The following is a 27,420-nucleotide window of genomic DNA, read 5'->3' as shown; positions in this document are numbered from 1 at the left end:
AGTTAATTTCCAGTGGGAATCTATTCATTTCTATTAGAAAGAAATTACGAGGTTTTATTATTTTTGCATTTCAAAAAAAAGCAGGAAGCGACATTATTTTCATCAAAACTCAGTCAGTTCTTATGCAAAAAACTTTTATCAGAGCTCATTTGAAATGTTTTTTAATGAACTTTAACCCTTAAATGGTATTCTTGGGTCCCAGTGGACCCCCATCACAAAGAATATGCGTTGTGGTTTTGCTACTAATTAATAGATGACATTGTAACTATGTAATCTTCCATAAAGTTTGTCTATGGTTTAATATGCAACACGTATTAAAATAAAATTAACTCTAATTTAGAGGAAAAGTAATGAAAAATTTCGAAAAACCCCACTGTACCGTTAATATAAGTATTTTACCCACCGACCTCTTAGTCGTGAATTAGGAGCTTTAATATTAAAACTAGGTAGTAGGTACTCCACTTCCTGCACGTGCACCCTCTGTGGAACCTGAACCGGTCAGAAAATTAAGATGCCACCTTTGTCCAAGACACGCTAACAAAAAGCTAAGCAACTTGCTCCAAATATTTCTAAACAATTCTATACTATGTCGTTATGTATTATAATATGTTTTCTAAACTAGTCTAAAGGTATGTATGTATGTGTAGTACAAAATGTTTCATCAAAACATTCAATATCCAGTTTTCTTTTTACTTTTTTAATCTGGGGTCCACGGAGACCCCACTAGACAATTTACGAAAATTTATTTCACCGTACTATTTAAGGGATAAAAGAAGTCTCTTAAGTTTTCTAAAAAATTGAATCACACATTCGAGTTATTTGAGATTGAAGGTTCTCCATTTCGAGGTTCTTCGAATATAACAATCGTTTAAAGAGCAATAACTGTCACTATTGGGTTTACATCTTTCATTAGGTCTTTTCGACGCGATTCTCTATGTTTTATTATCAGCTACAATTTTGTTCCTAATGATTTAATCTATAAAATTAATTTTTTTTAATATATATATATATATATATATATATATATATATATATATATATATATATATATATATATATATATATATAAATTTCACTATTTTTGGGTATAGAAGTCAAACTGGGGCCTTAAAGTACACTATTATCCAATATTCAAGCTTTCGGAAATGTTTATTTCCTTTCTCAAAAATTTCTACAATGCAATAAGATAAAATTTAGAACATATTATGTATGAAAGAATAAAAAATATTAATGAGTAACTTACCAGAATTTAGATTATAAAAGAATGTTGATTACAATACATAATTAAAAATACTATTACTAAAACAATAAACATAAACGTACTTTTCTTGAGATGGTTCATATCAGCAAAGGTTCGAACACAATGAACAAAAAATCTGAAATTGACAATCTTAGAAAAATTTATAATTACATTCTTTCTTTTGAAAAATAATCATAGTTATATCAAATCATAATTTTTCTTTTCTAATCTACACTTTATAATTTGGCATTAAATGTTAACAAAATTAATTAATATCACCAATATTTAAAATTAATTTTTTTTGCTTTTAAACATTTCCTTATTTTTATTATCAAAAAATGTTTTCAATTCCTTGTAGATGTAGACACCGATATGCTATGACCATAGTTACATTTAGTCTTTGTCAGCCATGTATTTAGAATTTATAAATAAATTTTAAAAAGTAAATCAAAATTAGATCAAAAACTTCAAAATTAATCAATTTTTTAATCTTTTCTAAAATGTTTTCTGAAGAATATTTATTGTTTCTATGTTTTTTGAAATGTTAAACAGCCGTTTTAGTAATAGTATTTTTAATTATGTATTGTAATCAACATTCTTTTATAATCTAAATTCTGGTAAGTTACTCATTAATATTTTTTATTCTTTCATACATATGTTCTAAATTTTATCTTATTGCATTGTAGAAATTCTTGAGAAAGGAAATAAACATTTCCGAAAGCTTGAATATTGGATAATAGTGTACTTTAAGGCCCCAGTTTGACTTCTATACCCAAAAATAGTGAAATTCGTATTTCCTAATAAGTCAATTAAAATACTATTTGTATATATATATATATATATATATATATATATATATATATATAGATATCGAGCCATGCCGATATTTATTAACTCGCGCTAACCTCTCCTTGTTTGATTGTTTAAAACGTTCTAAACGTTTGGCATTCCTTGCCTCAGGTAGCTGTAGCTTCCTCCGTGGATTTGTTAGTTGTTGCTCTCGAATCCTGAGGGTCTTCTAACATTATAGCCACAAATTGGTTGCATTGCTCCTGTTTAGCTATATCATACTGATGACGACTAATAAGTCAGAAACACGTGTCTATGGTTGCATTCCATCTTGTGCATATTTTGTTTTTCATACTTATTGCGAGCCATGCCGATATTTATTAACTCGCGCTAACCTCTCCTTGTTTGATTGTTTAAAACGTTCTAAACGTTTGGCATTCCTTGCCTCAGGTAGCTGTAGCTTCCTCCGTGGATTTGTTAGTTGTTGCTCTCGAATCCTGAGGGTCTTCTAACATTATAGCCACAAATTGGTTGCATTGCTCCTGTTTAGCTATATCATACTGATGACGACTAATAAGTCAGAAACACGTGTCTATGGTTGCATTCCATCTTGTGCATATTTTGTTTTTCATACTTATTGCGAGCCATGCCGATATTTATTAACTCGCGCTAACCTCTCCTTGTTTGATTGTTTAAAACGTTCTAAACGTTTGGCATTCCTTGCCTCAGGTAGCTGTAGCTTCCTCCGTGGATTTGTTAGTTGTTGCTCTCGAATCCTGAGGGTCTTCTAACATTATAGCCACAAATTGGTTGCATTGCTCCTGTTTAGCTATATCATACTGATGACGACTAATAAGTCAGAAACACGTGTCTATGGTTGCATTCCATCTTGTGCATATTTTGTTTTTCATACTTATTGCGAGCCATGCCGATATTTATTAACTCGCGCTAACCTCTCCTTGTTTGATTGTTTAAAACGTTCTAAACGTTTGGCATTCCTTGCCTCAGGTAGCTGTAGCTTCCTCCGTGGATTTGTTAGTTGTTGCTCTCGAATCCTGAGGGTCTTCTAACATTATAGCCACAAATTGGTTGCATTGCTCCTGTTTAGCTATATCATACTGATGACGACTAATAAGTCAGAAACACGTGTCTATGGTTGCATTCCATCTTGTGCATATTTTGTTTTTCATACTTATTGCGAGCCATGCCGATATTTATTAACTCGCGCTAACCTCTCCTTGTCTCCTTGTTATATATATATATATATATATATATATATATATATATATATATATATATATGCTTTCTGTTGTTTTCCGGGTTTGACTCCGCGTTGAATAATTTTGGTTTTGATAAAAACCATTATTTTGACGACGTTTCGGCAAGATCTCACTTGCCATTGTCAAGTCAGGTAGTTCCGCTTCTCGCTGCTGCTTGAAGTAAACTTGCTGCTTGAAGTTTACTTCAAGCAGCAGCGAGAAGCGGAACTACCTGACTTGACAATGGCAAGTGAGATCTTGCCGAAACGTCGTCAAAATAATGGTTTTTATCAAAACCAAAATTATTCAACGCGGAGTCAAACCCGGAAAACAACAGAAAGCACATATAGCTCCCGCGGAAACTTCAAGTGTAACATATATATATATATATATATATATATATATATATATATATATATATATATATATATATATATACGGCTGTCGTCGCTTCTCCGCCCCCAATTTCCATCTTTTTCTGTCATATGCAGTTGCCTCTTCTAAGTCTCTTGCCGCCATTGCTTCATCAATATCGTTGCGGCAACTTCCCCGTGGTCGTCCTCTGTTTCTTCTTTTAGGAGGGATCCATTCCAGTACTCTTCTAGGCCATCTGTACTCTGGCATTCTTTTAACATGTCCGAACCAGATTAATTGTTTTCTTTCTATGCCATCATTGATATTTCGCTCCATTCTCATTTCGTTTCTTATCTGTTCGTTTATAACTCTCTCCAGTTTCGATCTACCGCAGCTTCGTCTCAGATAATCCATTTCTGTCGTCATAAGTTTGTTTCTATTAGCTTTGGTGACGTCCCATACTTCCGAGCCGTAAAGTGTAATACTTTGGACTATACTTCCGTAAATGTGTTTTTTGGTTTCTCTTCGAATTGTTTTTTGCCAGAGAAGAGATTTTAAGGCACGGGTCGCTGCTCTGCCCTTGTTTATTCTTTCCCTGATTTCATCTGCGCTATTGCCCTTCTTGTTGAAAATGACCCCCAAATATTTGCAGGATTGCACGCCTTTGATTTTGTCGTCTTCCAAGACTAGGTCACATATTTCATCTGTTCCCACTGAGAGATATTCACATTTTGTCATATTCATGTTTAGACCTGCCACCTCATATTCTTCTTGCAGTTTTCTTACCATATAGCTAAGATCGTCGCTGTCTTCGGCAATTACTACCTGGTCATCCGCAAAGAAAAGTGTATATAGCGTGTTTTCTCCCACCGTTATTCCCATGTTTCTACATTTTTTACCCATTTCACTAAGAATCTGTCCAAATAGATTTTAAATAAGGTGGGTGACAGACAGCAGCCTTGTCTTAGTCCCTTTGTTGTTTGAAAAAGAGAGGTGCTTTCTTGTCCCATTTTAATTCTTGCAAAGTTTTGTTCGTAGTATTTTTGAGTGGCGTTAATAAGAATTGGGTTTATTTTCAAGTTAGTCATTTCTATCCACAGTTGGGAGATCGGTACACTGTCATATGCTTTTTCCAAATCTATTAAAGCTATATGGGTTTCTCTATTTCTCTGCACTCGTTTTTCCATTACAATTTTTAATGTGAATATATTATCCATAGTAGAGCGTCCGGCCCTAAATCCCGCTTGTTCTTCGGGTTGTTTGTCTTTAATATCATTTTCTATCAAGTTTCGTAGTACTTTTGAGTATAGTCGGCCTATAGTCGCAATCACTGCGATCCCTCTATAGTTTTTAGGATCCGTCTTTGTGCCTTTCTTGTGTATTGGAGAGATATACGATTGTTTCCATTCTTCTGGAACTTCTTCTCCGTTTAAGCATCTTTCGAATAATTTTCGGATCATTTCGAACAGTTTTGATGATCCATACTTAATCAACTCTGGATGTATTCCGCCTGGGCCTGGAGATTTCCTTAATTTCATTCCCTTGTCTACTTCTTTCACTTGTTCTATTGATATTTCTATTCTTCCTTCTACTTCCACTTGTTCATTTGTCTGTTTAAACCTTTCTCTTCTTTCTGTTAATAAGTTCTCAAAATGCTCTACCCATGTGTTCTCTGGTATTCTATTTATCATGACTTGGTTTTTTGTCGTTTTTCTTATCGTTTTTATAGTTCTCCAGGCTTCAGAGCTCTTTGTCCCTCCGATATGGTTGTCTAGGTATTGGCATTTTTGTTCCCATGCACTATTTTTCTTTTTAACCACTTCTCGTTTGACTTCTTTATTTAAGTTTTTATATTATTGTTTTGTTTGTTCGTCAATTTTTTTTTAATTACTCATGAAAAGCGGTTCTAAAATATGGTTTTTTTCGAAGAAAACTGTATAGTTTCAATCGCTAGTCACTTAAAAAATATCAACTTTGCAAAAAAATGTATAGAACAAAATTTACTTTACTTCCATAGTCATTTTGATTGAAAAATTTTCATCCCCTAGATGGGCTTGTTTTCACCCTCAGGGCAAAAGCCTTATTCGGCATAGGGTAGATTTGAGTCAACCCAGCTTAAATCCAAATTTTCATTAAAATCGGTGATGATTCTCAAAATTCCACGGTTTTCCAGTTTTTTATCGCTGATGAATGGTCTATATTACTTACCTCCCACACTACGCGTTTCAACGATTATTTTTTGCAAAGTGTTGTGCTCTTCCTTTGATTCTATATTCACCAAATTCATACCGTGGTATCGGCAAAATTGTTCGGCTTGCAGTAGGTTGCCCTACAAAATTAAATATTTTTATAAAATAATTTTTGAAACTTGTAGTAGTTTGAGAAGGCTATGGTGTCATACTGAACAAGACAAGATGTACGTGGACAGGCCAAGGCAAAATCCAAAAATGAAATCAGGGTATACAGTGTGTAAAAGCCAAATGGGATAAATTCATCGTGAATGAGGGATTTCGGAAATAAATCCCAAGACAGGTCGATTTTTAATTTTAAATTATGACAAAAAGGGCATATTGATATTACACTAATGACGTCATCCTGAGCGTGATAGCTCAATCGATGATTTTTTAAGTGGAATACGGGTATGCGGGAATACTGGAATAGCTCTATATTCAGTAACATAAATGTTAACATAATTATTTTATATAGAGTGTCCAAAAAATATTTAATTACCTTAATTAACACAAAAAGAAGAATGTACATTCTTTAGAAAAATTTATTTAATTTAAAATACATTTTACTGCTGTCAGAAAACAGACAAATGTTTATTTAATAAATAAATAAATAAATAAATAAATAAATAAATTAATAAAATAAATTTCGCAATAAATTTTTCTTTTCGCTTAAATTAAATGTTCAAACTGCCAAGAGGCAGGTGGTGTCTTCTGATAGCAATAAAATCCATTTTGGATTAAATAAATTATACACATTCTTTTTTTTGAGTCAATTCATTTTATTCAAAAAAATCTGAAGATCTCTAGAAAATCCAAGTCTTGAAAGAATACAAAATGATCAAATCAGGCATACCATGGTAGTCAAGTCAACTATCATATTATATGAAATTCAAAGGAGACAACTGATCGAGAAAGGATTATAGCAGGTACCATCGGCGCAATCGTCTCCTGCCTTTCGCAAGGGCTGGTCGAAGACAAATAGGGGAAAGTCGAAGCTCTAATATAGCCGCTGTAGCACCAATAATGATAATGAATGTAAAGGACATGCAAGAATTTTTGAATAGGTGGAAGAACAAACAAATAAATTAATTTGTATGAACGAAGATTAAAAAATGTTGAAAATAATGTAGCGAAAATGACTTGAAGAATGTATAAATGAAGTCAAACTAAAAAATCTTTATTTTTGTGATGTTATGTTGTGATTTTACGTGAGCTGTTGAAGCTGATACCCCAATGCGCAAACGCAGCAACAACAAATTTTATACAATTGTTCTTAAAGTGAAAGTAAATAGACTATTTTCATCTCTTCAGTGTAGTTATTAAAATATTTATCAAAGATGAAACTAGAACCATGCATATCTATCATGGTTAAAAGAGGCAGGAACTAAAATTCGAACTGTTATGATCAGAGATTTTTAAGATGGAAAATACAAAGCAGAACAGAGTAGTGAATTAGTCAACAAGAGGATGTATAATTGCGTCCAGGACCTGTCATTCTTCGTGATAGAAGTCTTTGGCAAACTAGTTTCTTTTATATTCACGAAAGTGAATACAAATAAAATGAAAGTGAAGATGATTCAGATTTGATTACAGAAAGGGCCTTTTCTTCTCTGAGTATCGTCTCCACTTCGAAAGTTGGCAATCATCAGAGCGATTTTTTACTTTTGAGACCCGCGGCTCTAAATGATTCGTTTTTACCATATCTAAAATATTCCATTATATGTCCCATATATCTTAGTTTTCTTTTCTTAATAATTGTTAGAAGTACTTTTATTTCCTTATGCATACGTCTCATTACCCCTACGTTGATTATTCTATATACCCATAAGATGTTCAGTATTATTCGGCCTCTACTAAGTGACTATACGTATGTCGGCTTTAACTTAGCCTCATCGTTCAATTACACTAAAGAGATGAAAAGATTTAATTACAGTTCAGTGCCTCTACGCAGGTTCTCTGATGAGGCTAAGTTAAATCCGAAATACGTATAAGCACATAGTAGAGGCCATGTTCTGTAATCGAATCTGATTCATCTTTACTTTGATTTTATTTTTATTCACTTTTGAGGGTGTAACAGGAACCAGTTTGCTACAGATTGTGATCACAGTGAACGACAGATCGTGGATGCAATTATAGATTTCCTTGCCTACTAATTCACCACTCTGTATTGTATTTTGTATTTGCTTTGCTTTGTATTTTTCATCTTAAAAAGCGCAGAGCATAACAATTCATTTTGTTCAACTTTAGTTCTTGCCTCTTTTGACTGTTTCTAAAGCGTTTGGTCTAGTTAAAAAGTACGTACTACTTCTGTCGTGTAACCAATTTTTAACCCTTAGTCGGGGTCCCCGACTAAGGGGGGCCCCGTAGGTGCCCCATTTTTGACCGTGCATAGAGTTTAACGAGGAAAATAAAAATATGTATTTTTAAAGCCGATCCCAACGAAATATTTTCAAATGACACAATTTTAAAAAGACCTTACAGAGGCACCCTAGAAATGAATATAAAGTTTTAATTTTTCACTGGAGAAATTAGTATTTTCGACTAAAATGCAATTGTAACAGAACCCTTAGAAGGGGCCCCTGAAGCCTGAGCTGAGGTGGGGCTCCCGAGACCTTAACATAAAAATTTAAATTAATACGTAGGAAATTAGTTATTTCGGCGTAATAAATCCCAAAATACCATTGAAAGAGGCGCCCGGGCTCAGCTAGTGCCCCCGAGACCTTTCGTAAAGATATAAATTGTAACTAAGGAAATTCGTTATTTTGGTAAAATAAAAATAAAATACAACCGCAATAGCGGCCCCCGGTCCCAGCTACTTTGTCTTAACCAATTTACCTCAAACCACATCTTGGTACGTGAACGGTACCACATGGTACCACATATTAAAAAGAAAGGTAAGGGTAAGATGGAATGAGCACATTGGAATCAACCCTACCAGTACCACAGCATAATAAATCTTACAGCAGTGACGGTATTCGCCTTCGAGAGTGTCACTGCTGAAGGTACCGGATATCGTTTTCTAATATCCACGTCAAATAGGATTTTGCTCTCATTAGAGCTGTATACAATTACTTCTAAATTTTTTCTAAACAAACCTTCATATCTTCATATTTTTCCATTCGGTTTTGAAGTTTCAAAAAATTTCCTTTTTATTGTTTCATTATATTATTTCATTTTGTTTTACTATCTGTTCATTTTGTTGTTTTTCTTTTAAATTTTTTAAAGTGAATAAAAAATAAGGTGATTTCAAAATTTTGTGTTGGTCAACTAAAATAGCAATATGTAGGTTCAAGAAACTTCAGTCATAGAATCCATTAAAATGCGTTTTCAAGGGGTTAAATCAAACATTTTTCCGGACCCGCCTTCCGCTGGGGGGGTAAATCTTCAGACCCACCAACAGGGGGCCCCCAGATTACCTTTGCCCCGGGGCCCCTAACATCGTAGTTACGGCCCGCACTTTCTACTAACTCAAAATACGTATTACTTACTTTAAAAATATTACCCATGTAATAGCTTTTCTTTCCTCGATGGTACAATTTTAATGTTGGTATTGTCTCTAATCCAAAGGATTCTAAAAACGAAAAATTACCATGTATTGCTAGTAAATAAAAAATAAATTAATGAAAGCTGTATATTGACGGAGACTCCGGGAAGCGAATACGAGAAAGCACTTGACAAATAGTTCAGAGAAATAAAGAAAAAAAAATATCCTGTTAGTGACACAACCCCCTCCAGGCCGAATCCAAATTTTTGAATAGTATGGACACCTATAATAATAACCTATATGTTTCCTGCAGCCGATTTTGATGATATAGGTACATAGTTATAAACAAATGAAGATCAGAAAACGGTAAATTTTCGTGTATTATCGCTTTTTTCGTCTATTACTAAAAAGATAAGCAGCATTTTAAACAAAGAGAGTAAGAAACTCATAAAACGTATAAAAAACTTCAATATGGCGTTCGCTGCAAACATTGCAGCAAAAATTGCAAAATAATTCATAAATTTTGAGTTTTTATAAATATTCATAACTTATGTAAAAATTAACTTAGAACCTTCTTATTAAACGGAATGCAAAGACTTCTGGTGGTAAAATTATACCCTAAATTTCAAAGCAATTGGTCAGATAGTTTTAAAGTTATTTAATTTGTTTTTCCCAAATAAATTTTTGAAGATTAGCAGAAGAAGAAGAAGAAGATTTGCACTATTAATTTAATTAAAAAAAATTACAAAAACTAATTCTAAATATTGCAAAATTATTATGAAAGAACATGTGAATTAAAAAAAACGGGGGGGCTAACTTCGTCTATAATTGTCCCAGGATAATTGTTTTTCTTTCTCAATTTGTACAAAAATGCAGTCTTTCTAGATATAAAAAAATAATTTTGCTACGGCAACGGTTAACAAGTTATTCTAATTGTTTATAAGTAAGCAAAAAATCGACATGTTTTTGCAAAGTCATTTTATATTGTTTAAAATTAATTTTTGTCTTTTTTCTAATTAAGTTAATAGTATGAATATTCTTCTTTTATAAACTGTCCGAAGTATTACTGTAACCTCATAATTTTCTGACTTCTATATAGTGTTGCAAAAAAATGAATTTGGGTAAACAAATTAAATAACTTTTAAACTGTTTGACCAATTGATTTAAAATTTAAAATATAATTTAAGCACAAGAAGTCTCAGCATTCCGTTTAATAAGAAGTTTCTAACTTAATTTTTAGATAAGTTATGAACATTTATTAAATCTCAAAATTTATTAATTATTTTGCAATTTTCTAAGCAACAAATAAGGATAGACATATTCAGCGAACGCCATATTGAAGTTTTTATGTGATTTATGAGTTCATTATTCTCAAATTTGTTTAGAATGCTTGACTTTTTAGTGATAGACGAAAAAAGCGAAAATTTACCGTTTTTTGACCTTCATTTCTTTATAACTATGTATATCATCAAAATCGGCTGCAGGAAACATATAGGTTATTAATATAGATGTCCATACTACTCGAAAAATTTGGTTTTGGCCTGGAGGGGGATGTGTCACGAGAAAAATCGTATTTCTCTGGACTTAAATGGAAAAATTACTGACCGCTATATTTTAACCCTTACCAGAGAATTTAAACCTCAAACGTGGTCTGTAATAGATAAGGAAGGTAATTTAAAGACCGATACTGATGAAATATTGGAAACATGGCGAAACTACTGTGGCGAGATATATAAAAATAACGAGGTATCAGCAGAAAATCAGTTGCCTTCTGACTACCCTAGAGAACCTACTGTCTTACTCGCTGAAGTCAAAGATGCAATTAAATCACCAAAGAGAAATAAATCCCCAGGCATTGATTCAATACCATGTGAAATACTACAGGTACTAGGTGACAAAGGATTACATATCATCCATTCTATCTGTGTCGCTGTTTGGAATTCAGGTAAATGGCCATCTGATTGGTTCACCTCAATTTATATCCCACTACACAAAAAAGGAACTACTACCAGATGTGAAAACTACCGCACACTGTCACTAATAACACATGCTAGTAAAATCTTGTTGCATATCATCAAAAACAGATTAAAAACCTATCTACATTACCAAACACCTCGGGAACAAGCGGGGTTTGTAAAGGGTAAAGGTACAAGGGAACAAATCCTGAACCTGAGACAACTCATTGAAAAGTCTAGAGAATTTCAAGTACCTATGATTATATGCTTCGTTGACTACCAAAAGGCATTTGACTGTGTAAGCTGGATAAAGATGTGGTCAATTTTAATAGAAATGGGCGAACCAATGCACCTGGTGACACTTATTAAAAATCTGTACCAGTCTAATATAGCGACAGTACGACTAGATCAGAAGTTCTCAAACCAATTCAAGACCGAGAGAGGTGTTAGACAAGGATGCGTGTTGTCACCTGACTTATTTAACATTTATGGTGAACATGTCATGAGGATGGTTTTAGAAGGATGGGCCGGTGGAGTAACAGTATCTGGTAGAAAAATCTCCAATTTAAGATTTGCTGATGACACTACACTTATAGCAGCAAATGAGCAAGAAATGTTTGATCTTCTGCGAAAAGTTGAGTACGAAAGCAATAAAGTTGGTCTGAAAATCAATAAAGCTAAGACAAAAATAATGGTGTTAGACAGATTTGACACTATTCAACTGACTAACATATTATAGGAATACCAGATTGTAAACACCTTTGTCTATCTCGGGTCTAGTATAACTAACGATGGTAACTGTGAAGCAGAAGTTCGGAGACGTATTGGTATGGCAAAAAATGCGATGAGTCGCCTAACTAAACTTTGGAAAGGCAGATCTCTCTCTCAAAATATCAAGATGAGACTGGTGAATGCCCTTGTATTCTCAATATTTCTATACGGAGCAGAGGTGACGACAGTTTGGAGAGATTAATTGTTTCTGGAAACGTTCCGGGGAGAAGATCAAGAGGACGATCACCAACTAGATGGTCTGACCAAATAAAGCATTCAGCTGGAAACTCATTCTGCGAAGCTCTTAGAGCAGCTGAAGATAGAGACCAATGGAGAAACATTGTTAGGAATATTGGAAGAAATCACGATCCTCAGTAATGGGGAAACGACAGGAGAGAGATATTTTAACTGGAATAGAGATGGCCTATGTCAATAAAAAAGTCGTACCATCTCGTGGGTATCGCAATTTTTACTGCGTCATGGTTAAATATTAAAGCAAAAAAGCGGCTTTATCACTCATTTCAATATATTAGAAATCATGCATTACAGCTGAAAACGACCAACACACGACTTTCTTCAAAATACTTGCTCTTTAAAGTTAGATTTTCAGTAGTAACATCACAAGATAGTGAGAATAAATCGAAAATAATGCCACCATTTTTCTAAAAATTGTTGCCGTCGAGTGACTATTGCCGAAAAGCAACAAGTTTTGAAAAAAACTGGAGCATTATTTTTTATTTACTCTTTCTATCGTGTGATTGAATTTTATTACAAAAATTCAAAAATAAAAAAACTAAAACTAAAAAACAAAATACTATAATTTATTGTCAGTATAATAAGTATATTTTGCCCATTATAATAATAATCTGATTGAACATAATTAAACACGTGATAAAAAATTGGAAATTAAAATGATTAAGAGATAATGTAATTTAAAAAATGTTTCGAAACAAAAAAAATATTAAAAAAAGAAGAAAATAATCGTCTCGTTTTGATTCAATTCGAGTATGCCATCCTCTGACACCTGATGTTTCGGAATCTATTCCTTTTCAAAGAGGCTTTGCAAAAAGACTGAATTGGACCAAAACGAAACGAGAAGATAATGCAAAGATTAAAATATTTGCACCGGAGTATGGTTAGACTGTCCTCTAACGGGAACGATGAAATGAGTGAAAAAGAATTTCGACAACGAATCAAGTAATCTGTTAACCGATGTACACATTACCAAACGGCGCCACTAGGAAAATATTCCAATAATGCGTCGCAGATTACCCATATCTTTTTGCGAAGCCTCCTTGAAAAGGAATAGATTCCGAAACATCAGGTATCAGAGGATTGCAAGAGACTTGAATTGAATTAAAACGAAAGGATTATTTTCTTTTTTGTTATACCATACTCTGTATTAGAGTACAAAATGACACGTTTCATATGGGTAATCTGCGACGCATTATTGGAATATTTTCCTAGCGGTACCGTTTGGTACTGTGTACCTCGGTTAACAGATTACTTGATTCGTTGTCGAATTTCTTTTTCACTCATAAAAAAATATTGCAAATTAAACCCGAAAGTTAGCAGTTTTCTCATTTGTTGATGATTAATAAGGTAAATAATAAAAATATTCATACTCTGGACAAATTAGAAAAAACCAGAGAAAATAGAGTCTATATATTAATAATATAGGCATGCAAAGTCCGCAGATAGTGTGCCAAGTGTGCTATTTTTTTATAAACACATTAACGCTCCAATATCGTATTTTGTTTTCAATTATTGCTCTGTAACTCTACAGACCACCAAAAACTGATTTTAACTTTACACCAAAAACACTCAAATATAAAATGCATCGGTATTTAATTCTGCATAGCGATATTTTTCCCAATTTGCTTCGACGAAAATTTTCCTCCGAAAATCCTGGTTTTTCCAACAAAATCTTTAATTTTCAACTAATATTTTACCACCAAGACAAAACCGCTAAGACAAAAAAACGCTATTATCCAATGTACGAGATGTTCAAGCCTACGGGCATTCAAAAACTTATTGTACAAAACTATTTAAATGCGTAAAATGTGCAGGTCCACATGACACAAAAAGTTGTAAAAAATGTAATGATACACCAGCTACTTGTGTGCATTGCAATGGAGTTCATCCAGTGAACTACAAGGGTTGCACCGTTTATAGAGATTTAATTAACGCAAGAAATAAATCAAGTCCTAATTACTCACCTAGTAATAACGTGTATCCTAATTCCAACACAGGAATTACTTTAAATCCACAGCAACAAAATTACAATGCAAACTACAATCAGCAGACTTATGCACAAACAGTTAAAGGACACACCAGTAACAGCGATAACGATATTAACAATATGTTAACTTCCTTTCTAAATGAGTTTAAGAATATGTTTAACCAACTTCTAAATCAAAAGTAAATTGCAAATTACATTGTTGCTTATTGGAATAATTATTAGCGCCATTTACTTTCGTACTTCTTATGTTGCACAGTAAAATATTCGTTGTCGAAGTAATCCAAAACAGGCGTATGTTCGTGGAATGGCCCATAACAATTTTAGGTACAACATTTTTTAAGGTCTTAAATACATAAAACAGAAATCTGGCAACGCCTAATTTTTACAATAAATTTTTTAATAGTAACTATTTTCAGCTACATTAAAACGTAACAATTGATAGATTACAACATTTTTTAACATAATGGTTACTTTCTTTACTAACTCTTTTCGGTCTACCTGATCGGTATCTATCTTTTACTTCTCCAGATTCCTCAAATCGCTTTACACTTTTTTGTACCGTCACCTTATGAATAGGAGAACGGTTTGGAAAAGTATCATTGAACAAGTTGGCTACTAGTCCAGGGCGCATCTGTTTTGAGATGGACGTTGAGAGGTGACTCAAATTTTTTTGCAGAAATTTCTTGAAAATAAATCAAATAATAATATTTGAGTTATCCTCCCTCTCAAAAAGGTCCGGAACATTGTTTAAATAATCAAAATGTCAAAAATTGAAGGAAAAATTCGATTTTTTTCTTCGTTTTCTGATTATAACTTGAAAAGTATTCATTTTCAAGAAAAGTTGTACTGACATACAAGTTGCGTAATTAAATTTCCTACAATATAGAATTGGTTAAAAATTTAAAAAATAGTCACCCTAGTTGCAAAATAGCAATAATTGCGAAAAAACCATACAAAAACAAGTATTCGCATTTTACGTATTTCAACCATTTATGCTACACTTAGGACCTTCATGTTTCACTCGTACAAACTCTATAATACAGTAAAACAATACTGTAAATTTCATTAAGATCGGTTCAATAGATTTTGCAAAATAAATTTTGCAATCCAGCTTTCGCCAAAAAAATTCATTTTTTTCAAAATGTTACAGGACTGAAAATAAAGCGGATAGCAAGTTGAAATTTTTTTTGCTTATAGAAGTGTACTGTACCTTTCATTTGCAATTTACAAAATTAAAATCGATTAATTACCACGGCGTCAGAAAATTTTTGAAATAAACAATAATTTTTGGTGCTACGCGCAGGACAGCGGTGTTCGATTCACACAAGTTGATTTCCACCAAAATTTATTCCAATCTTTATCTAATATATTATTTTCTTACTCTATATTTTGTTGTATTTTAATATTTTAATTCCACAAAAATCAAACTAATTTTATTATTGTATGTGAAATATTGTTTAAACAATTGCATATGTTTAAAAATAATAAACTTTTATTACTTAAGTTAAAATATATATACAAAGAAAATTTTTGCTAATAAAAGTGTTATTTCAAAGGATAGAGGATGTGTTTTTATTTTGCAATAAACAAATTTATTTATTTATATCGAAATGTAATAAAAATTAAAATGTATCAATCATTATTAAAGGTCATTGGAATGCCCAATCAGAGCAAACTATTCGCTATCCTGCGCGTAGCACCAATAATTAATGTTTATTTAAAAAAATTCCTGACACCGTGGTTTTAATCGATTTTAATTTTGCAAAATGGCAAAATGGTACAGTACATTTCTATATGCAAAAAAATTTTCAACTTGCTATCTGCTTTATTTTCAGTCCTGTAACATTTGGAAAAAATGAATTTTTTTTACGAAAGCTGGATTGCAAAATTTATTTTGCAAAATCTATTGAACCGATGTTAACGAAATTTACAGTATTGTTTTACTGTATCATAAAGTTTTTCAGGGTGAAATATGAAGGTCGTAAGTATAGCATAAATGGTTGAAAAACGTAAAATGCGAATACTTGTTTTTGTATGTTTTTTTCACAATTTTTGCTATTTTGCAACAATAGTGACTATTTTTTAATTTTTTAACTAATCCTATGTTGTAGAAAATTTAATTACACAACTTTTATGTCAGTACAACTTTTCTCGAAAATGAACACTTTTAAAGTTATAATCAAAAAACCAAGAAAAAAATCGAAATTTTCCTTAATTTTTTGACATTTTAATTATTTAAACAATGTTCCGGACCTTTTTGAGAGGGAGGATAACTCAAATATTATTATTTAACTTATTTTCAAGCAATTTCTGCAAAAAAATTTGAGTCACCTCTCAACGTCCAAATGTACTAATATTTTTACAGATGCGCCCTGGTCTAGTAGTTAATTAATGGCATTGTATGACATGGTCATTTTATGACAGTACGGTCTGGTAATTATTTTATAATTAATGTCTTCAATGATTGATTATTACACATTTATTTACAGGGTGTTCAAAATTTACAGTTTCATTATTGGATTATTCAATGTGTCATATTATGCTTCTTTTAAATAGTACATCATGTATATTAATAAATTATTATACTAAACACAGGTTACTTTTTCGAATGGTATAGGGATGTTCTATAACTAGGAGTCATAGTTTTTTGCGTAATTTACAATTTTCTTAAACGGTAAATTGATTTTAACCCGGCCTCCGACAGGTGAACTATTTTGCCACAAACGGACAGGTGGGGCGTGACAAACCCCAGCAATTAAAAGAGTTAAAGAATCTCAAAAAAATATATTACTTATTAATAGGAGTAAAACAAAATAAAGACAATTCTGCAGAAGATACAAAATCCGACTCGTGGGGTGTGACTACTTTCGATTAAAATATACTTGCTGAAACTAAACAGACGCCTAAAAACTATGTGTCATCGCATAGATGAATATACAACTATCTAGCCGCTGTAGCCGGCAAAAATGCAAAATTTCCTTATGTTTTAGGCGCTTCAGCATTGTTGGGGTGTACCGCACCCCACCTGTCGGGTGCCGGGATAAAAATAATATTTATAGTCACTCTCGATTTTTAAACCCATCATCTTGGCATAGTTGTTAGAAACGAGTGAATAAACTTGGGCTGGATCTGGACTGTATATAGGTGTGGTTTTCTTTTTTGTGTTTCCAATGGTTTTAAATAATGTTATACTGATTTACATCTATTAATTGAACATGTATTATGGAAAAAGTTACAAACCAGTATATGAAACAAAAATGTATCTTACATTAAACATTAAAATAACTATGGCAACAAATTAAAATTCTTCTTCTATTCTTCTTTCAAATTCTTCAAGGTGGGCTAAAAGGAAAACTGTACATACCCCCACCTTTCAAAACTAAGTCTCAACCAAAGGAAGAAGGCACAAATTGGCTACGGCTCTTCTTATATTTCCTCTGGAAGTGCGTAGGGACGCCACTCGTGCTACACCATCAGAACCAGTATGGAGGTGGGTAACTCGTCCTAACGTCCATTGCATAGGACCTTGAGAAGGCTCTTTAAGAAGAACAAGATCATTGATCTTTAATTTAAATTTATTTTCCTTCCATTTTTGCCTGGACTGCAATTCAGATAAATACTCCAATGATCATCTCTGCCACAGGTGCTGTCGAAGCTGTTGAAATCTTTCGAAATGGTCCAGCCGATTAACGTTAATTTCTGTGAAGTTCTTCTCAGGTATAGAGGCAAGAGATCTTCCAATTAAGAAATGTGAAGGTGTGAGACAGGAAAAGTCGTCAGGATCGGAAGAAAGAGGAGTAAGAGGTCGTGAATTTAAAATTGACTCAACTTGAAGTAAAATAGTTTGAAAATCTTCATATACGAGAAGAGCCTCGGAGAGAACACGCTTTAAATGTCCTTTCATGGACTTTACACCAGCCTCCCAAATACCACCGAAATGAGGGGAGTAAACAGGAATAAAATGCCAAGCACTTCCTTGGGAGGCACAAGAGGAAGATATATTTTCATTATTAATATTTAAAAATTTTTCAAGTTCCAAAAGATGATTGTTGACTACTACAAGGGTAGTATCATTTTCTGAATAAAGGGCTTGGGGTTTTCCCCGTCTGGAAATAAATCGTTTCAAAGCTGCTATGAAGGCAATAGTTGTCAGGTCAGTAACGATTTCTAGGTGAACCGCCTTCGACGAGAGGCAAATAAATAGGCTATGTATAAGCTTTATAAGTTTTAAATCCGCGACCGCGTCTGTCTTTTAAAACAAAAGGTCCCGCATAGTCAACTCCAGTATTAATGAAGGGAAAATATGGAGTCACTCTTACTTCTGGGAGATTTCCCATAAGGTGAAAGTTGGAAACGGGTCGAGCCTTAAAACAAATAAAACAGTGATGAACTACCTGACGGGCCAAAGCCTTGCCGTGTATTGGCCAATAGGTTTCGCGAATTGAATAAAGCAATTGTTGAGGACCGGCATACATTAGCCTCAGGTGCTCATGTTCAAATAATAATTTGGAAAGACGATGCTTTGGAGAAATTATGACAGGATGTTCCTTATCATATGAGTAAGAAGATTGATGTAATCTACCCCCCACCCTGAGTAATCCACTTGCATCAAGAAAAGGATTCAAAGATAACAGTTTATTGTTAGATGGAATAGTTTTTTCCATTCAACAAGCTAAAATATTCAGTATAAAATGATTCACGTTGAGATAATTTGACTAAAATACTTATACCCCAGGCTGTGGGTGAAAAAAAAAACGTGATATAATTCAGGAATTTTTGAAACCTATCAGGTGTTGTAAAGGACGATTCCAGGAATAACTTCTACTAAAATGTGACCAAAAATATTGTGAGCTTTTTTTTTATTGCGATTTTAATTTGTTAAATTTGCAATTTTTAAAGATTTTTAATTTTGCAGCTTAGGATATTGATTTTAGAGAAAAACTTTTTAACAGAAAGTTGTAGTAAATTAAAAAACCTACAATTTGAGCTATGGTATTTGAGGTATTTGCAATTTTTAAAGATTTTTAATTTTGCAGCTTAGGATATTGATTTTAGAGAAAAACTTTTTAACAGAAAGTTGTAGAAAATTAAAAAACCTACAATTTGAGCTATGGTAAGCTTAATTTCGTTAATTGGTTATTGCAAAACAGCCTGCGAAACTTCCAAAATGGCCGTTTTTTACAATTGCGTTATTTATTGTACAAATAATTTTTTTTTATTTTTTAAAGCTTTAAAATTAATATCTTTCAATTTCAAACATAAAAAAAATGTAAGGCCGGATTAATAAATTTGTTGCTTAGATATTATAAATTATTTACCCCAAAAGGTCAAATGTCGAAGGCTATAACTTTTTGAACAAAAAACGTAGAGAATTGGTGAAACATCCAATCTCCTTCTAAAGAGTTATATTTTCATATTCTGATGTAAATAAATGCGTAAAACATTTTTAAACTTCTAATTCTTGGGTTTGAAAATAAGGGGGCAAATTTCGTTATAAACATTTAGAGCTAAAGCGGCCCTGTACATCCTATGAGTTTTTAACTTACAGATTATTGTTGCTGAATACGACACGAAGATTTATAAAAAAATTGAAAATTTCTGCGACCAGCTGAAGCCGAGCTAAATGTTGGGTTTGAAAATAAGGGGGCAAATTTCGTTATAAACATTTAGAGCTGAAGCGGCCCTGTACATCCTATGAGTTTCTAACTTACAGGTTATTGTTGCTGAAGACCAAACGAAGATTTATAAAAAAATAAAAAAAAATTACAACCAACTGAAGCCGAGATAATTGTATCTTTTTTCTTAAATCGTGGTGCGTTTATTTATAACAATTAAGAAATTATTTTACAGTCATTGACTAAAGAAAGACTTATGTTATCTTAAAATAAAAATTATTATAAAATATAGTTACATTTAATTACTAAAAATTATTTTTAAAATCGGTGCTTTTGCGAGCGGCCGAATTTTGCAAATCGCCCGGCTCGCTTCAAATCCGCGCGCTCGGCAATTTTTTACGTAACTTGTATTAAATTTTGACCGAAAACAATTTAATAATATTACCATTATAATATACAGTCTATTTACCACTGTATTTGTTTTTCTTGATAAACTGTTATATGTGAAATCTCATTTCTAAAGAAATAATATTACAAAAATGATACATATATATGTGAAATATATAACTATATTTTTAATTTTTTCATTGTTATATAAATATAATAATAATAATGTTACTTCTTATTATACAATATCAAACTGTTTCTTCTTGTAGTGACTATCCGTTTTGGATGTTGGCGACCATCATGGCAATTTGGCAAACCCCATTTGGAAACTGAGAACCAGGAAGGCGAAGGATTACCTTGCTAGAAAATTTACGTAGCGTCGTTCAACACAACAACTACAAATCTTTTTAGAGCAGCAGTACCGATTTAGTGTGCAAGTACACATTGCCATGATGGTCGCCAACATTCAAAACTGATAGTCACTACATGAAGAAAAAGTTTTATATTGTATAATAAGAAGTAACATTATTATTATTATATTTATATATCAATGAAAAAATTAAAAATATAGTTATATATTTCATATTATGTGTATCATTTTTGTAATATTATTTCTTCAGAAATGAGATTTCACATATAAAAGTTTATCAAGAAAAACAAGTACAGTGGTAAATAGACTGTATACATTGTGTCCGTAAAGTATGGAACAAATTCTTTTTTAGCTAAACATAGCATTTTAAGAAATAATTCTGAAACACGTCGATTTTTGATTTTAATTTACCGAATTTTAAAATAATATTTTAATATACAGGGTGAATTACTTTCGAGTAATGACGTCACCGTCATTTTTTTTGTTAATGGAACACCCCCATTTTGTCTCAATTTTCGGATTACTCTAGCTGAGCTGATTCCAAAAATGTATCACATGTTGATTCAAATTGGTACAGGGTGGGCAAAAATACAATAGTTTTGTATGTGTTCATAAAGTAACTCGTTAGTTAAATTGAAATTTGGTGGTCAAAGGATTGAAATTTGGTGACCTCACTGGCCATTTAATAGGTCCTCGTCTACCAATCCACATGTTCGGTAAAATTTCATCTAGGTACCTTCTAACATCTGCGGCATAATGTGGAGGTGCAGCATCCTGTTGAAACCATAAACTTTCATCAAAACCTCCAGGAGTACGTCTGCTGGGAAACAAATTACGTAAAGTAGGTATGAGATACCCCCTTAAAAACTCAAGGTACGTTGCCCCATTTAAATTACTTTCGATTAAGTAGGGTCCGATGATTCGAATTCTTACAATTCCAGCCCATACATTTACCTTTTGCGAGTATTGTGTATGATGCTCACGCATCCAGTGGGGGTTTTCTTTTGCCCAGTATCTACAATTCTGACGGTTAACCTCGCCATTTAACGTAAAAGAGGCCTCATCAGAAAAAATAGTGTTTTGTACCCAGAGAGAGTCTCGGTGGCAGTTATCCATCATTGCTTCGCAAAATTGAATTCCTCTATCGGGATCATCTTCGTTTAATTCCTGCACAAGTTTGATTTTATAAGGATGCCATTTTTCAAGCTTTAATAGTTTGTTGTTTTATAATAATACCGTTGTTTTGCTAACACCGATATCGCGGCTAACTTTACGCACAGAAGTGTGCGCATCTTCTTCAAAACCAAGTAAAACATCTAATACTCTATGAGAATTTGCAGAGGGACGACCTGATTTCCGTGCATTTTCAACCGTACCAGTTTCTTTTCAATCTTACTGACTGTTGAACGCGTTATAGGTCTTTCTGGATATTTATCATTAAACAAATTGCACACTTCCATCTGAGTTCGCGATCTGTCTCCATACCCAATCATCATAAATCATAAGTATTTCCATTCTTTGCTTTACACTTAACTCCATTTCTACTTCAAATTAAATCTAAACAATAATTAAAACATTCACCAATACCAAAGATATTGTAGTACTAAACTGTCACTGAACATAAATAAATTACTAAACAAATAATTTTTTTAACAAAAAATAGCCTACTATGGTTCTTTTAAATTGATAAGAAATAATTTCTTTCATGTTCTGTCCGCTAGACAATAAGTATTTTTGATAATGTTATGTAATTTAATTAAACACGCGTTACTTTATAAGCACACACAAAACTATTGTATTTTTGTCCACCTTGTACCAATTTGAATCACCATGTGATACATTTTTGGAATCAGCTCAGCTAGAGTAATCCGAAAATTGAGACAAAATGGGGGTGTTCCATTAAAAAAAATGACAGTGACGGCATTACTCGAAAGTAATTCACGCTGTATATTAGAATATTATTTTAAAATACGGTAAATTAAAATCAAAAATCGACGTGTTTTAGGATTATTTCTTAAAATGGTCTGTTTAGCTAAAAAAGAATTTGTTCCATACTTTACGGACACAGTGTATTATAATGGTAATAGGTCTGGATCCCGCGGATGAAAAAAAAGTTAATTAATAGCTAGCTGAAAATTTGTTAATAGCTTAAGGGTGTCTAGTCGGATAAACTTTGATATATGGGAACACTGGAACAGGGGCAGTTTTAATTGTGGAACGGGTTAAAAATTTGGAACGGTCAGACCACGAAAACGGCACATTTATTTTGTCCGACAGAACAGACTTAAACTCTCTGAACAGAGATTAAACTCTCATGCAAAAATCAGACTGCTATTTATCACCTGTCATAATTAGTGTCATTTGACATATTCTACATGTTCCACTCATTAAAACGCCCATTTGGTGATAAATAGCAGTCTGATTTTTGCATGAGAGTTTAATCTCTGTTCGGAAAGTTTAAGTCTGTTCTGTCGGACAAAATACATGTGCCGTTTTCGTGTTCTGACCGTTCCAAGTTTTTAACCAGTTCCACAATAGGGAACTTGCATAAATTTTTAAATTCGAAAAAAATGTTATAAATCGCAACAGAACATAATTTAAAACATGTATCAAAGATAAAAACGTTTTGTTTGTCTTTCGTTTGGCCCCTAAAGACGATTAAAAATTCAAATTAAAACAGGTGGTCCAAAACGCGTCGTGACGTCACTGGGTTGTACATTTACATTTTTCCAATAAAGTAAACAGAATTTTAAATTAGACGTTATAAACATCAGTAGAAAATACATTTATGTGACGTTACAAGTGTTTTTGATCGTTTGAACTATTCATAGAAAAATTGTACTTTTACAATATGGTTTTATTTTCAATAGTAAACCTTCGTTCCTTTTCTTCAAAAACAGTATAAAGCTCACAATTTTAACAAACTGGTATATATTATTACAATGACATACGATAAATGTCATTAGAATATAAATATTTTTGACTTATTCTACGACGATGAGCTGGTCAAATACCCAAGTAGGTGGAGGCCAACAAACTAAAGAAGGAGAAGAAGAATATACCTAAATATAAGGTTGTGTCTAGGTATACATTAGCGTGTACGCAAATAAAAAAGTTAGAGTGTCAGTGATTTCTTATTTTTTATTTGTTTAGTGTTTGTTTTTAAATTAACTATGGAGTGTGGACAATTATTTAGTTCTTTTAACGAGTTTAAGAACATTTTAACCTAAAGCTTTCACAATAATAATTAACGTGTTCTGAAGCTATTATCCTTGTGGAATTTTTGTAATCAACTATTCTAAATGAGAACTAAGCCACAATTTAACTAAAAAATTGATCTTATTAACGTTTCGACGTCTAAACCGGAGTCGTTGTCAAAATACATAATATTATTAAATTAAACAAAAATGTTGTTGCTTAGAAAAAAATTTTTTCTAATAATTTATTTAATCTGACTAATTTTTGTATTTTGAAAATGACATTCGATTTGGACGTCGAAACGTAAATAAAATAATTTTTTTAGTTAAATTGTGGCTTATTTTGAATTTAGAATAGTTGATTATAATAATTCACTTACATATAAAAATTATTTTAACAATATTTTGTACCTACATGTCATGTCAACTAAATGCATATAATTATTTTGCTAACCTAAATAATAATATATACTTTTATATATATACATTGATTTATTACAATTAAGTTTGAAACATCTGAATAGTTCTGCTTCCCTTCCCTTAACAAATATTTTTCTATCAAACAAACACTAATCATATCAAAATAGCATGTACTAAAATGTATAGTCACTGCGCAAGCTAAATAATGACGTCACTGGCTTGATGAAGTTTTATTCGCGTCTACCTAACTTTTTTATTTTCATACGCGTTAGCGTGTACCTAGACACAGCGAAATATAACCATAATCAAAACTAATGCAAAACTATGTGACGTCACGGGCCGTTTGAACTATTTTATACCGCAGAAGACTTTAAATATGTATTTCTAAGTTATTACGAGTTTTTGAAGAGTGAAATTTTGGAAATCTCATGTTTAAACAAAACTGAACATTATTATCTAATAAAAAAAATGTGCAAGGTCCCTATTAAAACTTCCCCTGTTCCAGTGTTCCCATATATCAAAGTTTGTCCGACTAGACACCCTTAAGCTATTAACAAATTTTCAGCATGCTATTAATCAACTTTTTTTTCATACGCGGGATCCAGACCTATAATATTATTAAATTATTTTCGGTCAAAATTTAATACAAGTTACATAAAAATTTTCCGAGCCCGCGGATTTGAAGCGAGCCGGGCGATTTGCAAAATTCGGCCCCTCGCAAAAGCACCGATTTTAAAAATAATTTTTAATAATTAAATGTATCTAAATTTTATAATAATTTTTATTTTAAGATAATATAAGTCTTTCTTTAGTCAATGACTGTAAAATAATTTCTTAATTGTTATAAATAAAGGCACTACGATTTAAGAAAAAAGAAACAATTATCTCGGCTTCAGTTGGTTGTAGAAGATTTTTATTTTTTTATAAATCTTCGTTTCGTTTTCAGCAACAATAATCTGTAAGTTAAAAACTCAGGATGTACAGGGCCGCTTCAGCTCTAAACGTTTATAGCGAAATTTGCCCCCTTATTTCCAAACCCAACATTTAGCTCGGCTTCAGTTGGTCGTAGAAATTTTTTATTTTTTTATAAATCTTCGTTTTGTCTTCAGCAACAATAATCTGTAAGTTAAAAACTCATAAGATGTACAGGGCCGTTTCAGCTCTAAGTGTTTTTAACGAAATTTGCCCCCTTATTTTCAAACCCAAAAATTAGAGGTTTAAAAATGTTTTACGCATTTATTTACATCAGAATATGAAAACATAACTCTGTAGAAGGAGATTGAATGTTTCACCAACTCTCTACGATTTTTTTTCAAAAAAGTATAGCCTTCGACATTTGACCTCTTGGGATAAACAATTTATAATATCTAAGCAACAAATTCGTTAATCCGGCCTTACAATTTTTTTTATGTTTGGAATTGAAAGATCTTCATTTTAAAGCTTTAAAAAATAAAAAAAAATTATTTGTACAATAAATAACGCAATTGTAAAAACGGCCATTTTGGACTTTCGCAGGCTGTTTTGCAATAACCAATAAACGAAATTAATTTTACCACAGTTCAAATTGTAGGTTTTTTAATTTACTACAACTTTTTAGTAAAAAGTTTTTCTCTAGAATCAATATCCTAAGCTGCAAAATTAAAAGAAGTTATTCCTGGCATCGTCCTTTACAACACCTGATAGGTTTCAAAAATTCCTGAATTATATCCTGAAATCGACTTATTTTTCACCCACAGCCTGAACTCCAGATTTCATCTGCTGGGCCTTAAGTACAGCAGATGAGTTATGAATGAATCTCACACAGTAGGCAAACGAACGCTTTAAAAGACCAATTCTAGAATATCTATCAAAGAGAAATTTAAAACTTTCTATAGAAACCATTGAAATTATTTTTGGCTGTTTAGTTTCAAGTTTAGTTTTCAATTCTAAGGGTGTAAATGGCCATTCTTCAATAGATTTCAACAAAAATTTGGGGCCATGCCACCATAAATTACAGGATATGAGATTAGAGGGATTTATTTCCCTAGAAATAAAATCTGCGGGATTCTTGTTCGTGCTTACATGTCGCCAGGAAAAATTGCTGGTGAGAGATTGAATCTCTGACACCCTGTTAGCTACGAATGTTTGTAATAAATGAGGTGACGTTTAAATCTATGAAAGGGCTACAGTTAAGTCAGACCAAAAAAAAATATTATGAATATTAATCGATAAAGATTCAAGAACTTTCTTTAATTATCTGCTCAAAGTCAAGGCAGAACATAGTTCAAGACGAGGTATTGTTACCCTTTTCAAAGGTGCCACCCTAGATTTGGCGCAGAGCAATTCGATTTGAACCTTTCCAAATGCATTAATGAAGCGAGCTTAAATGCATGAGCCATAAGCAAGTTCAGGTGCATCACAGAAACCGTGAAGTTCATTTAGGAGAGAATCATGTAACTTGACGTTACGAGGTACCTCAAGATCATTTAATTTAAGCAGTTGCGCCCGAAAGGCCATCCACTAAGTATGAATTTGTGAAGGTACTGATTCATCCCAACTTAAGTTCTCTAACCACAATTGTTGCATTAACACTTTGGCCTTGATAATGACTGGACTTAAGAGTCCTAACGGATCAAATATACTGGCAATACTTGAAAGTATCGTGCGCTTCGTTATCACACTAGAAAAACTTCGGAAGAAATAGTATATTTAAGCGAATCGGAGCTTTGAAGCCAATGAAGACCCAAAGCTTTCATCCCATTATTGGAACCAAAGGTATATGAAGTGTCCTGAGATTCAATAATTTGTTTGATACCTTCTAGAACCAAGACTTCATTGGATACCCATTTACGAAGAGGAAAACAACCTTTAGCTAAAATGGCTACGATTTGGTTACAATGCAAAATAAGTTCAGAAATGGAATCGGAGCCAGTTAGCAGATCATCCACATAGAATGTAGATCCACATAGACAATGTAGAAAAAATTTATTCTACAAAAAAAATTGGTGTGGAGAAAGACGACAAAAATAAAAAGGTGACGGTTTGAAATCTATGATCCTATTGTTTATATCTTTGCCGTAAATTCCGTTCAAATTTGACCGGTTGTATCTCAGGAACTACTCATCAT

General features: G+C 32.5%; 1 protein-coding gene across 1 annotated transcript in view; it reads right to left on the bottom strand.

The window, feature by feature from the left end:
* The window catches only part of LOC114331393 (perlucin-like), a 70,907-nt gene that overhangs the window by 13,281 nt on the left and 30,206 nt on the right, over positions 1-27,420 (bottom strand). Inside the window, exons 2-3 of the mRNA XM_050655967.1 lie at positions 9,362-9,444; positions 5,851-5,971 (exon numbers count right to left, since the gene is read on the bottom strand). Coding sequence (XP_050511924.1) covers positions 5,851-5,971; positions 9,362-9,444 — 204 coding nt within the window. The remainder of the gene's footprint in view (positions 1-5,850; positions 5,972-9,361; positions 9,445-27,420) is intronic.

The sequence above is a fragment of the Diabrotica virgifera genome, chromosome 7 (genome assembly GCF_917563875.1).
Source record: "Diabrotica virgifera virgifera chromosome 7, PGI_DIABVI_V3a".
Lineage (NCBI taxonomy): Eukaryota > Metazoa > Arthropoda > Insecta > Coleoptera > Chrysomelidae > Diabrotica > Diabrotica virgifera.
The sequence above is the reverse complement of the archived record's forward strand: the minus strand, read 5'-3'. Positions and strand labels throughout refer to the sequence as shown.